This window comes from Accipiter gentilis, chromosome 28 (genome assembly GCF_929443795.1).
Source record: "Accipiter gentilis chromosome 28, bAccGen1.1, whole genome shotgun sequence".
Taxonomy (NCBI): Eukaryota; Metazoa; Chordata; class Aves; order Accipitriformes; family Accipitridae; genus Astur; species Astur gentilis.
The window spans coordinates 20,047,466-20,064,822 of NC_064907.1; the positions used below are offsets into that span (position 1 = coordinate 20,047,466).

Genomic DNA, 17,357 nt, shown 5'->3' on the forward strand with positions numbered 1-17,357 from the left:
GCTCTTTTTTACAGAGCTCAGATCATTGAGATAATTACGGTGGGATCTTTTTTTTCAGTCTTCCTCTTTCTGTCTCTTCACCAGAGAAGTGCACAGACTGTGGCCTGGAGTCACAATGTCACCTTTGTTCTATTCTTAGTTTGGAGTGAAAAGACAGGAAAGGAGCAGAGGTTTCTGAACAACCTTCAGGGCGACGGCAGCCACGGTGCACCGCCAGAGGTGGGTGCAAGACTCTGGCTTGCGCAGGTTATCTTCAGCACCTAGCCAGTTTTTTGGGCTGCAACTCCAATTTAGAGGGGCTTTGCCAAAGAGCTCTTCTTCTTGTGTTCTGGGTTGCAATGAGATCCCTCTGTGCCGTCTCTAGAAGGAAGCCCAGCATGACCTGCTCAAACATCTGTCTTTGCAAGTGCTCATTTCTGTGAAGGCTTTGTTATTCTTGGATTAACTGCACGAAAGTAAAGAAGGCTCTTAAAAGTAGTAGTAGGCAAACCCCTTGCGTGGAGGTTGGTAGCATCGCCTTAAACTATGGTGTCACAGTCAAAAACACCTTTAAACTGGGAGGTTTGAATTCTACTGGGCTGTCTAGGGACACTAGAGAGCTGAATGGCTTCCCTGGCCCCCAGAGGATGTATTTACATTGGTGTGTTAGTTCAGATCAAGACCATACTTTTGACATGGGACTAGAGATTGTCCTCCCTTAATGTGCTTCAGTTAACATCCCAGAGCAGTCAAAGAGAACAGAGACTGAATCCTTTTGAGAGGAAGCTAAACTGGATCTGCTCTGAGAGTTTATAGGACCAGACTCGAGCTAGTTTGATGTAAATCCTCCAAAATGTGTGTGTTGTGGACACTGTGAACTCAACGCCAACTCTTGTGCTCTGCAGATTTGCTCATACTGGGCTGTATCGCTTACAAATATATACACAGTCACAGTGGCCACATGATGAGGGAAGTCATTTAGGGATAAAAGATCTGTATTCATGTATTTAGCTCGTGGAAAAATCTGTCCCTCAATCTGTGCATCAGTTTAGAGATCTTTTTCTTGTTTGCTGTTTTCCTTTCTCCCACCCTTCATCTGTCATGCCTGTCTGGAGTACAAGCTCTTCAGGGCAAGGACTCTTACTAAATGCACGAGCATTGGTTACCACAGTGCGGTTTCAGTTTTGGTCGAGGCCTCTAGGCACTGCAAATAAACAACAGATTTTGGATGATGAGAGGCTTATTTATCTCTTTATATTTCTTCTCCCAATCTGTTTCAACCTTGTGTAGTTAGGGATCAGGTCACGATATTGCCTGGATCTCACAGATGAACTAGTCATGGGGTATTTATTCTAGGTGGCTGCAACTGGTACAGACCCATCAAAGGGAAAGATCCCTTGCAGGAGGTTGTTAACAGTTACAGCCCCATGTTCCACCACGCCAGTAACGCACCAAAGTAATACTACACTCCGAAAAAGTCCAATTACCTCTTTGCTAATACCTTCTGACACACTGGCATTACCATTCCCAAAGAGAACAAGTTTAAAAAATATCAAGAGTAGCTGGAAACCATTTGGCTTGTGCTTGGCTGATTGAGAGATTGTTCAAGCATGCCGTCTCTTGTTGACGTGAGCTGCAGATATTTCTAACAGCAGCTCCTTTGGTTTTCAAAATCTAGCTCACAGGGCAGATTTTATTTTCCAGCAGGATTCTTTGAACCTTGTGCTTTTCATTTACACTCCATCGCTACTGCTGTGCTTAAGCACAGAAGCGGTCCAAGTGGGCAACAACTGTTTTTTGCTTATTAATGTTCATTGCGTCAGAATAGGTACAGAACCGCTTTGTTTGGCTTTCCTGAAATGCCAGAGTCTGTACAGTGCAACTAGCTAAGCAGGCACCAGAGTCCGTGTACTCTACAGCCCTCTCCTGGCCAGATGCAATAGTGCTCAACTGTATAGGCAAGGCGCTTTATTTCTGTTTGTCTGAATGTGTCTGAACACTTTCTGTTTTTCAGAGCTAGTCTCAGGCTTCCGGTCAGATTTACACATCCCAATCTGTTTGCCAGTAATTACAGCTCTGGCTCTTGCCAGCTGACAGCTGTTTCAAAGGGGAGAGTGGTGATCTTGACACAGAGCAGTCCCCAAGCTGTTGCATCCTGAACCTATGTTTGGAGCGGCTCACTGTTGGTACTTAGAAATAGGACAAAATTAAGACGACTTGCTGATTTCCATCTCCACAGAGAAAAGACAGCTTGGAGCATCTGTCCTTTCCTCTACTTCTTAACCATCTTGACCGTGTAGTTTCCGTGCCAGTTCTCAGCGGGGTGACCACTAAACCTCAGCTTCTGGTGTTTCAGTGGTTTTTTCTGTGTAGTGGCTGCACTCTCCTCTCCTGTTAGATAGTGGCTGTTCTGAGGATTTAACATGTGATTTGTTTGGGGTTGGGTTTTTTTAGTGTCATGCAGACATTCCTTTCTGCTTTAAAAGTATCTCTAAACTACTGTTGCTCAATAATTATTTCCATTGGTTTTGCTCTCATGGAGTAATTGAATTGATCCGCTTGGTTTTGTAGCAGCAAAGATTGCTAAGCCAAGAATATTTTCTAACCCATCTTTCTTCCAGTTTTCTCAGGGAATCTGAGTAGGTCTTTACTGATGATTTCCCTGCATATTATAAAACTTGCCCAGAGGAATGAAAAAGTCATTTGTTTTCTGTAGAGTATTAAAAAATAATGCTATCATTGTGAAATGTCCTTGCCTGCAATGCTGGACAGTCTTGCATTAATTTTCTGCTTGCTTGATCTCTGATATACAAAGATTCTATAGAACATGACTGAAGCATGAACCCATGTTTGTTATTGATTTTCTAATACTGTGCGAATCCCTACCCTGCTTTTCTGTTCTTCCTGTTCGCCGTTGCAGGAGTCTGTTCAGAACGCAGTAATGACGCTGCTGTTGCATCCCTCCTTTGCATGTCACGCACTCACAGATGAGCAATGGCAGAATATGCTTGCCCTGTCACAGTAAAGAGAGGCTTTAGGAATCCAGCGGGGAGTTGTAGTAATCGTATCCGAGGGTCTCAAGGCATTTTGTGAGCTTTAATTAAAGTCCTCGTGTTGCTCTGTAGTGTCTTGTTTTGACACAGGTGGGCGGGGGTGAACTACGTAGCTATACCTACTGGTAATATATTTATAGCTAGGCAGACTGCTAGCCTCTGAGGTTCAGGTAGACAGGTTTTCCTTGGAGCTGCTGGCTGGAACAGCATCAGCCCTTAGCACGCTAGTTAAGGAATTCACTTGCTCTCCCATCACAGTTTGTGGGTTTGGCAGAGAAGCTGGGAAAAGAGCTGAGTGTTTATTCCCCATCGCTTCTGAGCCAGGCTGTCTCCCAGGGTCAGGGCACGCTCCAGCCACTCCGCCCTGACTTAAAGCCACTGCCTTCAAGAAGCCCTGACACCGGCTCCTCCGGCCTTTGCACCAGGCAGCGTGTAACCCACAATTAGGCACCCCCCTGCCAATTCTTCATGCTCATCCCTGAATTCTTTTCTCTCCCTCAACCTAGCGTAGTCGTCTCCCTCTAGCTCTGCCCTACTCGACCTTAACTTATGGTGCTGCAAGATGCAGACACTGTTCCTCAACCTTTCGGTGAAGATGGTGATTATATAAATCCTCACCCCAATATGAGTCATATATCAGTACCCCTTGGAAACCAGGGGGTTGCAGTTTCCTCTCGGCGTAGGCACGCTGCTCCCATCAGTGCTAATGGAAGTGACATACGCACATCAGGAGGAGAAGCTGTCCCTTCTCCTACTGGATTAATGTTCTTGCCAGTATGTTTGTGCCACCGTACACACTGATTCCTCTGCTAGGAGACAGTGGAGGCAATTAAAATCTTGTCATTTCCCATGAATAGAATCCTGCTGAGACATTCGGTATAATAGGAGCTCCCTCCCGTGTCCGAGAAGGTCTGTAGTGCTAGCGGTTTCCTTCTTCTCTCCCACTGGAGTGAATTTATCTCGCTGTCTTCTTGGGAGAGATGAATAATTCCTTGAACTTGTGCTCAGTTTACAGTTGTGACTCTTTGCTTGCTTCTCTACTTTTAAAGACATTCCTGATCAACAGCTCTGGATGTTGATGGCCTGATGGTAGACCATCTGATCCCCAGATCAGGTGAAACAACAGTAGCATGAGCATCTTTTTTCTTTATTTTTTCTGCCAGTTATTCTTTTCGTTGGCACCCATTTTCCATAAAGAAGGACCCCTTCAACTTGGCTTGAGATGACTGAAAAATAAAACAAATGATCCGCTCTCTTAGGTCAATGCCATAATGCTGAGCATTGAAGTTTAAATTATGACAGAGGAGGAGGAGGAGGACTCTGTCATGTTATAGCTTTTTGGGGATGCAGGGGCTGGATACTATCTGTATGTTTAATATTGCCATATTAAGTGGAATTAGTGCCAATTATAAATGTGGCTCTAAGCATTTTTTAATCAGAAATGGGTTGAGACTGTCATATGACTCCAGCCAAAACCTTTTGGGTGTAGTATAACTAGATAACATAGAAGGAAAAACTTCCGTTTCTTTTATCGGTCTGATAAGGCACCCAGTATCCCTTTCTTCTAGCACTGGTGTGAGTTTTAATCATAAGCCATCATGTTGCCTTGTTTATACCGACTCATGCCTTAAGGGCAAAATATTGTGCAATTTGAGTTACGTTTCTCCAGACGTACATTTTTGGTCTCTTGATGTACAGAATCCTTGTACAACTTTAAATAGTATTTAAAAATCTTTAAAGAAACCATCAATTTCTGGATAGCTCTTTTGCACACTATAAATTCTAGGCAGATCTAATGAAAAGGCAGTTTTTTAATATGAGACAAAGACTTATTTCACTCATTCTCCAGTGCCTCCATTTGTCACTGTGGCAGCAACATTATCAGACATTCATATTAAATACTGTACTTATTTATTGTGAGTAATGGATGGAGCAGGTTGCCATCTTTATGATCACTGCATGGAAAAACAACTCTACCTTTTCCTTTATTGTCATGATTCTTTTTCGACAGACGCAATGTGCTCCGTTTCCCAAATGCGGAACCGGACCTAGGGCCTGTGAGGATGCTTCAGGCTCTTAAATACATTGGAAGGTCTAGCTCCATAGGATTTCAGGCCTGAAATGCAGCCATTTAGAAAGCTAACTAAAGCTGGGAGTGTTGGAGGTCAGGAGAATGCTCTGCGGAAGTTATTGCCGGATTGTTGACCTGTGCTCTGCTCTTTCTTCTTGATCCCTTGGAGGCTCGGCTGGATGGACCTTTGACTTGTCCTGATAGGTTAGGTACAAAAGATCTACACTTTGCAGCTTTTAATGCAATGCATAGGGAGCAGAAATTCCTGGTGACAATATAGCTTTTTGAAGTGTCTAATGGAAGCTGTGTTGCCTTAGAAGAGACTACGTTTTTGAAGGTACGTGTATTCAGGCACCCAAAGATATGGAGAAGCACCCAAGGGGGTTCTTTTACATCTAGATAGGTAACTACTACAACATGCTGCATCGCTTTTCAAAAACTGATCTTCTGTCCCTAAGCAGTGTAAAAGCTTTTCTGAACCACCGGGCTTCTATTCCTATTGAATTCTATAGGAAATTATCCTAATAGCACTGAAAGCAATATTAGTGGCTTTCCAATTAGAATATCTAGATAGTTTGTTTATTTTATCGGTCCTCCACGGCAGAAAAATCGAAGGTTACTGAGAATCTCACTTGAAGTTTTTCATCAGTGGGCCTTTTTGTCGGGAGCCAGATACTCCATAAAAAACAGATAAAGCAATTTAAAAGAAATATTTTGCCCAAGGAACAATAACAAGGCTTAGAAGACTTTCTTCGTTCTGGGAGTTTCCTTTAGGGAAACCTTTTCATTTACTGATTGAAAGATCAAATCGGCCCATAGAGGGAGCAGTGGGGTGTGCATGATTTTTCTCCTGATCTCTAGAAAAGCACACTTAGTTAAACAGTCCATCGAGAGGTTTGGTTTTAAAGGGAAAGGCATTTGTGTGATTGGATAGAAGGATTAGGAAGTTATCTGTAGGGAAGGAAAGGAAAGCTTAAAATCCAGTTCATGGTGTCAGTGGAACTGACAGGGTGATGTTATATAGGGGTTTAAAACATGAAATATACTCTGCAAGGATGACTGAATGAATCATAAAATTCTGTCTTTATGGCATGCCCTGCATAGCTTAGAGATGGTTTTAAAAGTTGGTGAATATTTTAATCCCACATAAGAAATTAATAGATATATTTTAATTAACTTTGTTTTATATGAAATCAATCAATTTTGTAGAGTGTTATATAGTCCTATATATCCATAAGTTTCTTATTAACATGACATATAATTTATTAGGTTAATATGCTTATAATCTTATCTAATACAATGATGTTTGTTTAATCCCTGTAGTTATTAATTATCGGTTAACTTTTTATGAGCTTTAATAGGACACGCAAAAGTAACTCATGGGCTGCACTATCTTCTGCCCTGTGTCTCCTGTCTGTTGTTTCTTTACGTTTTTCATACTAAGACCTCTCTTCTGACAGTCTGTGTCAATTTTGGGATCCCATTTTCCCAGCCAGAAATACAAGAATTGAGCAAGATTAATGACCCACCTGTCAGTCATTTGTAGTATTTTGGCTCCAAATTTCCACTGATACCAGCTTTTTTTACTAGGACATGGTCTGAGACGTGCCAACCACAATCTTCTATCTTCAGATTAATTTTTGATACAGAAAAGGCTTCCACTGCATATGTTGAAGAAGCTGTCCTGTGCCCAACACCTACATCCTTCAGAAGACTTCAGGCTTGGTTCCAAAGACCTTGATTTAATTCTCAGTTCTGCTTAGGAGAACAGTCTTTGTCCTGGCTGCTCACCGCTTGTTTTGACTAGGAAACTGCAGTCTGCTAAATGCATTGTCCGGTTTGGTCCAAATCGTATTCAGCAGCTGTAGTTCAGTGACTGGCAGGACTCTGCGTTAGCCACAATTCCAGCTGGACCAATAGGATCCAAGTCTAAATGGATGTAGGATGCTCATAAGATCAGTTTATAGGACTATTACGGCAGACATAAGCGTAAGACGAGGAAAAAAAGACTGCAGAGAAGTGACTCAAAGGAGATACTGTGCTTTGCTCAGAAGAAAAGCTTACTTGGTGCAGCACTTCCACTTGAGAACATACATGCAAGTTTGTATGCGTGTGTGCAAGCGTGCAAGAGATTGGGAGTCGACAGCATTACACATCCCTGTGGAACACCAGCCCTCTGTGTGTGTTTAGCAGTATGTCCTCGATTTCTTGGGGAAAACTGGTAGAGACAGGCTTGGTGGTTCTTGTCGCGATACTAATGATTTCAGGGCAGTGGGCTCAGTACCATGTAGCGTGGGACCTTTAGCTACAGACGGAGTCATCTTCCTTCTTGTCTCTCTCATCTCCCATGGGAGCTGCAATAGACCATTAATCTGATTTGGTAGGAAATAGATAGAGGAGACAAAGAAGTGGTTTCTGTCTGGAGCGGGAAGGAAATTGGACATGAAATTGCAGGAAATTGATTGTGGGAATTGCACCTACAATTCAAGCTACCGAAAGACTCTTGCTCGATGCTTCGTGCCTAACGTAGGTATCCCAACCTGAGGCAAAGTTCCCAGTGGGATCTGTAACTCTTAGAAAACCTGGGCTAGTTAAAGATTTTGAAGACCCTTCACATAAAATTCAAGTTGACAGTTTTCTTGATTTGCTCAGATGTCACACAGACAACCGCAGTAAAAACAGTACTCATAAAAACCTCATACCACCTCATAGCAGAGCACTCCGACTTCTGAGTTCTGAATTTTTTAATAAACGAGATTTTGATTTTGTTGTCAATATGAGAGTTACCTTAGGAAACATGAATTTCAGAACAAAAGGCTTGTTTTAAAAAACAGCCAGGCACTTTTGTGTTTGTTCCAACTGGAAGCAGAAAAAGACACGTACCCATTCATGTTTCTGAACTAACTTCAGTGTCTGCATTTGTCCCTTTTAATGTGTTTAATAGGAAGTGCATGATTGTGCATTTTCCTGAACAGGACTGTTTTTCTGAGCTGACTCCAAAGGGATGTTCCAGGGTTGTTAACTGTGATTTTTCAGCAGCGTGAAATCCACTGAAATTGTTTATACCAGCTATATCTGCCTAATGTGCCTAATCAATCTATCTCTAAGGTGAAGCTGTGTGCTTCACTAATCGTAAAGCTATGATAGTATATCTTGCTTATTTTTACTCAAAGTTATGAGAGGGTTTAAAATGAACTCTGAATTTGATTTATCAATAGCTACGATGCTAATTCAGCAATGAAGTCATGGTGTTCTGAGACTAAATATTAGCACTAATGAGAAAACACAGCTTCCATATTTTGTAACTCTGAGTTTCCACTACATATGGACAACTTCTAAACTTGCGTGTAATTTAATCATGTAATCATTAACTAGGCAAGTATTTACACATAAATCAGTTTACCTGGATCATGGAGTACCAGCTAACGTGAAACCAGATAATGTTCAACTGCCCGAGAATATTCATGCTTCATTTTTGTTTTTTTAGAAGGAAAATGTGTCTACTGCAAGATAGTGGTGGTTTGTCCTATCACATTTTCCATCAGGATGAATGGAGCATGCCTTCAGTTTTAAAAGCAGAGTGTTCCTTCTCTTGGAAAACAGAAGCAACAGAACTGAAGACATATGAACTGCAGTGTCTAAACAGAGAATGTATAAAGCCAAGGTACCCAGACTGAGACAGCTGAAACAGTCTGGTTCTCAGAAAGTACATCACTGCTATTGCTGGGCTCCAGGTTTTAGGTTCTTGCCAAAGCAGTTACTTGTCTGAGGATCCTGTGACAGTTTGTGCCCTTACACCGTTCTCCTTTCAGGGGAAAAAATAAAGTGCACTCCATCCCACCATGGCCTTCGCCCCAGAAACTGTGCTGGGATTGTCATTCCTTCCTTATACTACATTTCTGTCTGCTTGTTGAGAATTCTGGTAGTGAGTCACTTAGACATCCATGGCCATTTATGTTTCTCAAGAAAGAATTTCCTTCTCTGCAGGATAATGAATGGTGGGAGATCTTTCTTCAAAAGTGAGCATAAAGAAAAAACTCGTAATATTTCCAGCATGAAATAGATCTGTTCTGAAAACGTGTGTTTCCAAAATTGGATTTAACAGTTCACCAGGAAATTATTTCAGCCTGGGACTACTAGTGATTAGATCTTGCTGAACTGCAAGTGATTCTGAGTGAGACAAGAGAGTTAATCTCTGTCTGATCCTCAACTAGTCTTCACTGCAATAAGTCTGTTGCTGTGAGCACAGAAGAAAATACTTAAGCAGGAGTCGCAGTCAGTATGAAGAACTTGTTATTTTGTTGAACTCTCTTGGCGTTACTTGGTAGAGAGGTGTCATACCTTTGCGTTCATATCTGGTCCAAATTTCAAGTTGACTGAAGTGTCCCGTTCAGAGGCAGTGCAAGCAATTAAGAGTGTATGGGGGTGTTTAACGTACTATGAGAGGCGGTAGAGAGAGAAAAGTATTTTAGAAACAAGGTCACTTGATATTCACTTAGGCCCCAATCCAGTATTCTTTAAAGCTCACCAAGTTCAGTGGCTGTATGGTAGGGTTTCATCTTTACTGATATACTTTTTAAGTTCCAGAATACAGATTTTTATTGATGTTTTGATAAAAATCTAGGTTTTAATGGCTGCACCCATGAGAAGCAGAAGTCCAAGCTGAATTCTTATAATTTAATTGTTTTTAATACAACTTTCTTGTATAATAATAATGAGAAATCGATAGAATAAGTTAGCTGATTTACCTCCCAATATTTCTAACATGAGTAGGTAAACCTGCTGATAAAATTCAGTGCGGTGTGAAATGCCTGAATTGGAATGTGGATATATTAGCATGTTGGAACGACTAAGGGGAATGTCAAAGGAAAAGTGGACAGCGAATGTTGAGGAATACCTTTTTAATGCAGGCCAATTCCACTGAATTTCAGGTAAACTCAAGTTAGTCCAGCTTGTTTTGAAGGGAGTTGTTACGCTGCAGCAAGGCTGTTGAGCTGTTAACCTCTCCAATGTCAATTCGACTGCGAAAGGGAAGATTTGCATTCTTAAATTTCCACTGCTAAATCTTCCTCCTGTAGCTGGGGATTTATGTAAATTTTGCTTGTAATAGAACCTTTGTTTGAAGCGTGTGGCTGCTAAGATGCGATGTTTATTACATTTAGAGTGAAGATCTACGGAGGTGTGGACTTCAGAAGTCAATACTGCCTAACTAATCCAGCCCATTAGCCCAAAACCCGCACGGAACACTTAGAGTGCTTAGAAGGCAGTAAGCTCATTGCATAATGGAGTACAGATTCATTCGTTGACTTAATTAGCTATCTGCAACAGTGGATAGACAGTATGATCACTTATTGTAAGGCATTAGAGCAGAAGACAATCCTGCTTGGTGCCATACATGGATTAAAACCAAAATGTCCATCACATGTACACCAGTGACTTTGGAGTTCCTTCTCTTGTTGATTTATGTTTTTCCTACTGCAAAAAGTTTTCATCCTTCATGTAAGTATTAGGCAGTTTTGGTTTTCAAAACTAAAACAGAAATTATTCAGAAAATGCTGTAAACAGACACGTGCATCACCTGCTGGTAAACGTCTTGGCGTTCTGTGTCCCACCCCTGAGCTCCACTAGGTGTACCGGACCGTGCTGTCATGGAGCATAACTGTGCGTGAGCACACGGAGCCAAGAACTGAATCAGATGTTATAACAGGTTATATGAAAGAAAGAGTTTTGTTTTGTACCTGTTGTGTTTCCGTGCGAGCAACTCTTATCTTCATTTACAGTTGAACTTTTTCCAAAACTAAATTTAAAGAATTTTGTAGCATAAACGGCTGTGGTTAGTGGCAGCAGAGTGACATGGAGGAGATGGCGAAGGACACCGTGCTAGGAGATCCCAGTTCTTTTCTTGGCCCTGCCTTTGATTTGCTGGCAGGTAAATTCTCAGCCTTACTCCCACTTTCTAGCCAGTGAAAAATGTGTCTGCTGTGGAAAATGCCTTGAGATAGAGATGGCAGAATCCCAGAGTCCGTATTTTTTTGGTGAGGCATTTAGTGACCTGTTTGGATTTTTTCACTCTAGTCATCTGCTTTTTTGTCTCTAGGAGGCCATAGCAGCTGAAAGGCCCCAGCTCAGGTTAGAGTTGTGTTGTTTTGGTCCCTGCACAAACAGCCCTTGCCTCAAAGAGCTCTAGTCTCCAAGGGCAAGCAGGGGCAGGACTTAATCTTCTCATTTTCCAGCTCATAAAATGACTTGTCCAAGGTCACATCTCAGTATCTTCAGGCATTAGTTCCATAGCAATAAGGAAACAAATAAAAAGAAGTTATGTCAGAACCTGAAGCAAAAATACTTACAAAATTAATTTTCAACAGCTTAGATGCTCTTAAATATGTTTTGTTGATCTGTGAATCAGAAAAAAATATATAATAACGTCAGCTTTGTTTAGAGTGAACAATGTCATCAGTATTTTCCGTCTTTTTTACTCGCACCAAACTGAGTGGTGGTACAATTGTGCCCACATTTGCAATAGTTTCTGCAGTCAAGGCTGTATCCTGAAAAAGCTTTTGTGCGCTTGGGTTTCATGTATGGTCGCTTCACTGTGGATGAAAACTGATCCCTCACGTCTTTCTGAAAATGCAGCGTTATGTTTCAGAGTAGTTTCAGGGAAGGAAAGGACGCTCCATTTTGTGGGAACAGTCCTCTGGAGGCTTTCATTTGGATCAGGAAGGGTTTTTTTGAATTGTTTGTACAGTTGTTACCTTGATTCTGGAGGCATCACAAGAACTAACTTGGGAGGGGGTGGCTGGTGGCCTTTCTTCATTCAGTCTTTACTGGTGGTACCTCAAGGATAATGCTTCTTACGGTCATTTGACGTGATTAGTTTTTTAAATTCCCTTAATGGGATCTAGCACCCAAAAGAGGAAGAGGAAAAGTAGTACAAGAGCCAGGCCTGAGAACAGGGAGGTGCAAATCCATTGCTGGGCTTCATTATCCTAGAAATGCTTTCTACGTATTAACCTGCAACTCCTTAATCTCACGGGTTGCCTGATGTATCTATTTTGTTTTATTTTTTACACTGACAAAGAATATCCACCTTCCCTCTACACACGCGGCACAGCGACCCTTATTAATATGATTTCAGACACACGCAAACCTGGCTTTTAAGTGAAAACAAGCGAGAGATTCTATAAAACTACTGAGAAATAGTTGAAAAGGAAGCGTGTTTATCCACCGTTTAGGGATGTTGTTGAGATCCTGATCCTTTTGACTCCTGTTTGGAGAAGGGGAGAAAACAAGCAACCAGTGCTGCATACAGGACTCAGGTGGTTAATGTACTGTGTATTATTGCTGTAAAGCCGGGACCTCAATCTCTCAACTCTCCAGAACACAAACAGTCCTTGGCTTTTATGGAATCATAAAGAGCTGCCTTAAAGGCTGAGGACAAATTCAAGCCCTGATACAAATTGGCATAGATATTACTGTATCCAAAGGGAGTTACAGTTACAGTTTTGCACTGTGGCTGAATTTGATCCACAAGTGAGCACAGTTGTCCCATCAAATTCTACTGAGCAGCTTGTCTTCTGCATTCTTGCCATTCAACTGTCACGTAAAATGACGTTTTCAGCTGAATTCCATCTAGTGGAAGAGTTTTGGAATCTCTCCAGCGTTCTGCAGAGGAGCAGGGGGAGGAATCTAACTGCTGAGGAGATCCAAAAGCAAGAGGAACTCCAACCCTGCAAAACTTATAATTAGTCTTAATGCCTTTGCTTTTTTCATACCTTTTTGAATGAAGTGCACCATGCAATGGAAATTTGTGATAAATTAGCTCTGTAGCCTTCACTTAAAGTTCAGCATGGAAAATAAAAAGGCATTTGTTACAAGATTGAATTATGTGTAGGATATCTCCAGCTGTAATGAGCTCAGGTTTTCTAGCAGTGTTAGAATAAACTCTTGCCTGTATCTCCTGCAGTGTGTGTTTTTTTCCCTAAGAGCATATTTCTTTCTACTTGATCAGCTCATCTCTTGCAGATGATAAAATTATCTGCAAAGATTTGTAACTGATGTTGTGCCATAAATCATATTTACTTGTGGGATTAACGTTTGCAAGCATTAGAACATTTATGGGAAAAAAAGAAGGTGGGGGGCTGGCAGTTTCTGAATATTTACATAAAGAAGAGAGATGGGATTCAGGATAGATCTTGCAGACTTTTCAAATATATGACCATTTTTACAAGGTGTAGATCTGCTCAGCTCTAGCGAGCATCAGTTGAGCCGCTTTGATAGTGTTTCTGTTGGTGAGGTTGTAAGATAAAGAACCCAGGAAATCGTGACCTTGGGCAAGCAGCTTTGTCGTAGAAGAAATAAACACATGTTCCAGCTGTGCTGAAAGCTACACATGCTGGCAGCCAGGTTTTCCAGTCCTTTGACATGCTCAGGCTGGTCTGAGTTTTGTAGAAATGCTCAGCCCCTTTTGAGGCACTGGAAGAAGGCCCAGTTTTTAAAAGGGTTATATTACCAGCAGCTTCCAGTTTACCCTTTGTAGCCTGGTTGTCCAAAAGAGGTCAGAATTGAGCACGCAAGACCACTTTGAAAATCTGCCCACAAACGTAGTCACCGAAGTGGAGAGTCGCCCCCCTCGAATCTGGCTTCAGCACACTGCAAAGGGCCGGAACGAGTCTGTGATTACGTAGGCTTCCAGCAGGTGTAACGTCCATCCGCGAGTGGGGACCCTCTGACTGTCCCGAATGTCCGCAGTCCTGTTCGAGAGAGATCTGCACGTGCTGCAGACAACCTAGAAGCCTCAAAGGTTTCTCTTGCTGCGAGAGCTGTGCAATGAAGGCGGATGCGCTGAGCACCCAGTGGGTTTGAGGCTGCGTTGCAATACATGCTGTACAAATGCGTGACTAAGCACGTTATTTACATGCTTTTCTCTTTTGATCTCTGTTTCTCTGGTGCAGGTTCCTCACCACATGAAGACTTTACCCTATTACAGTTACGACCAACCGGTGATCGGATACTGCCAAGCTCATAAGCCTCTCCATGTAAATAAGGGGTACGATACCATGTCCCGGGAGCAGGCTGAGACAACCAACCTGGAACTCAGTCGAGACCACAGCTTCATAGCTACGATCGCGCGTTCGGCTGCTCCAGCCATTTACATTGAGAGAATACCAAACTAACGATGGCGACAACTTCTTCAGGGGGCGGAGTGGGGAGTTCTTTTGGGGGACCTTTCATCTCAGAAGAGACCAGGGCAAGAAACTAAAATCTACCATTCCAGTTACAAATGTTCCAACACAGACAAAGGGAAGGGGATAAAGCAAACTCCGCAGACTGTGGAAATGCTCTCTTGCAGTACACACTGAGAACTTCAGGATTTTCTTTGCTTTAAACTTTCAAACAAATTCCTCAATGTAAATATTAAAGAGAGATTGTCAAGTTCTTATTAAAAAAAAAAAAAATAGATTTCACTCTAGCTACATAAAGGGATGGATTAAGAGTTTTGTTTGTATATTTGATTTTTCTACATTGCACGGTTCCAGGGAAGGAGAACCACAGGTAAAAATAGAGGGGGTGGGGAGGGCAAGGGTTTGGGTGGGATGGGTCAGCCATGTTTCCTTATTAAGTGTTTATTACTCTTCAAAGATTTGTTTAATATTTTTGTTCTTTTTAAACAAACAAAAGATAGATATATATTTTCTTTTTTTCTTTTGGGGGTTTGTTTTTTGGTTGTTTTTTTGTTTGGTTTTTTTTTTAGTGGTCAAGCGCTAATATTTCAAACTTCAGACATGGGCATTAAAGCTTATGTTGAACCAAAAGGACATTGGCAATTGATGCAGCAGAAACAAAGAAACTTGGGTGCATGTACATTTAAGACACAGGCTGTACACTATGGAGGGTGCTTTTGATTTTTACTATCTTCATTGTGCTTCATTGTTGACACTATAATTACTTTTCGGGCTCTAAAAAAGGGGAAAACATGCAACGGAGTAACGACTCTCATATTTACAGTCCAGCGGTGCTTGTTAAGCAAAATTAATGGACGTTTGGGAACCAAAATGGAAATGATGTGCTTGAAATGGATCAGAAGGAAAATCTTTTAAAGCAAGAGTATTTGGTGAAACTCACTGGCTGACACAATTTCTAAAACACAGGAGAATGTGTAACATTGTTTTTTGTTTTTTTAATTAATTATTATGATCAGTTAGTTTTTGTGTAGTTTTTATCAATAAAATGACAACAAAAAAAGTGGTGGAAAAAATAAACATATTATTTTGTGGTTGGGACACCACAGCCAAGCTACTGTTTGAATGATTTCTCTGGATGTGTGACACGGTGACTCTCCCTTAGTGGACTAAGGGAACAATGCTTTGTCCTGTTTCACCTCTATCTCGCCTCTTAGAAGGAGCTCGAGGAATTGTTCTGAGGTTTAAAAAAACCTGAGTGTGAAGAAGCTCAATTTATTTGGCTTGTCTAAGAAGAGGTTAAGAGGTAATTTTATCAGAACACCTACATGGGCCTTGAGGGAGGGGAAGAGAGAAGAAGAAGCCACCTTCTTTTACTAAAGGTTTTTTTTGTTTCTTCTATCCAAAGGCAGGCTTTTCAGACGCAAACCCTGAGCTGAAGGTAAACCAATTCAGGTTAGAACATAAGGTATAAATTTTTAACTGGAGGGTGAATAATACAACAGCGGGGTTTAGGGCATAATGAATTTCGTGATTGTTTCAAGTATTTATATTGGGTGTTTTTATGAGAAATACACTTGGCCACAAGGTAAGGGCTTAATGAATTTCTGGAGGTGCTGAGTCTTGTATCACATATACGGTATTATATTGTCTTCTGTTTCTCGCCTGAAAAACTTACATATTTTTCTCTGAAAGGAAAGGAGGAATATGTATGGATGTACACATTCTGTGTGCTAGGCAGCTTGCAGGGAAACATGGACGTACAAAGTCAACTTGATGCATCGAAGGTAATGTATTTAGAATTAAGTGTTAGACAGGAAATGAAAAGAAAATGGAGTGAAAGGCTAGGTGATGAGTTTACAGCTCTATTAGACATCTTGATATCTGTCAGCTTTAGCAGTGCTACGGACAGAGGGAGAAAGCTGCTTGAAACACTAGTTTCCTTCAAATTGAATTTAAAACATTGACCCACAGCCTATTGAGCTGAAAATGGAAGAACTCCCATTGATTCCTGTGGGCTCCAGATCAGCAGTAGAATACATTTCAATAAGCATCGGAAGTGTAATGGCATTCCCATGCTCCTAAGAGATGAGAATAGTAATGTTTTTATTATAAGGTTCATTAAAGACACTTGTATAATTCTGGTTCGGTTTTTAAGAGGGCAGTTATGTATCTGCCAACTTGATATTAGCAAAACCAGAGAAGGCTATGTCAAGCAGGAGTACTTACTGTCTTTTTATATGTTTTTTCCTTAACCCCCCAGCTGCTGGGGTCATGTGAATCCTGGAGAATAGCTGTTCATTTTTTTAATTCCGTTTATATCTTCATCAATGCAACTTCCCCCCACGCTGTGGGAAAAGTAACTTTGTAACTACTTGAAAGGGAAGGTAAAATTAAACAAACTCCCTTTTTTTCATTCCCTGATTTCAGAATAACTTAATTTTAGCATTGGTTTGGGGGATGTTCGGAACTGGCATTAGACTCAGATTACAGATTTTCTTTGCAGTTATTGGGAATTGTGCTGCCCAAGGAGAACAAAATATACTACTGTGTGCACAGTCTCCTGGATGAATTCATGCTTTTCTGCCTGAAATGTCGCTGGGCTTCTGCTCTTTATACATGGATGCCAGTTTGGGCAAGAACCCTATAACTTTTCTCGTATTCTTGACAATTAAGGAGGTAATGTTCCAAGAATGTTTTGAAAGCATGAAGTTATACCTTTCTTAAGTGCTAAAGGTCATGAAGAGCTAAATATTTATGTCATGGATTGCTTTAGATCAAAGCAGAAGTCATTGCAGCATGTACTGAGCTACCCGAGCTAATGTTAGTTGGTTGTGATGATCAAACTAAAAGGGCTCTCTACACAAGCCTATGTGAGACTCTAGATGTAACAGAAATTGGAACTAAAACTACTATGGCTGTAATTAAAGCCAAAGAAGTTTGGTAAAAAACTTGCTCTTCAACTGTAATGCGAAAGCCCAAGACTGTAATACGTTCATCTCCAGTCTTTTGTTACGAGTTTCATATCTGTTTTTTTGTTTTTAAAGCATCAGTTCCTGGAATCATGTGGTTATG

At 41.2% G+C, this 17,357-nt stretch overlaps 1 protein-coding gene across 2 annotated transcripts in view; it reads left to right on the forward strand.

Annotated features, from left to right (window-relative positions):
- The window catches only part of LRRTM4 (leucine rich repeat transmembrane neuronal 4), a 225,756-nt gene extending 210,385 nt beyond the window's left edge, over window positions 1-15,371 (forward strand). The window contains exon 3 of one of the 2 annotated variants that reach the window (XM_049831298.1): window positions 14,055-15,371. In XM_049831298.1, coding sequence (XP_049687255.1) covers window positions 14,055-14,276 — 222 coding nt within the window. In that variant the 3' untranslated portion in view covers window positions 14,277-15,371. The remainder of the gene's footprint in view (window positions 1-14,054) is intronic. The other variant, XM_049831299.1, reaches the window with a different exon arrangement.
- The last annotated feature ends 1,986 nt before the right edge of the window (window positions 15,372-17,357 follow it).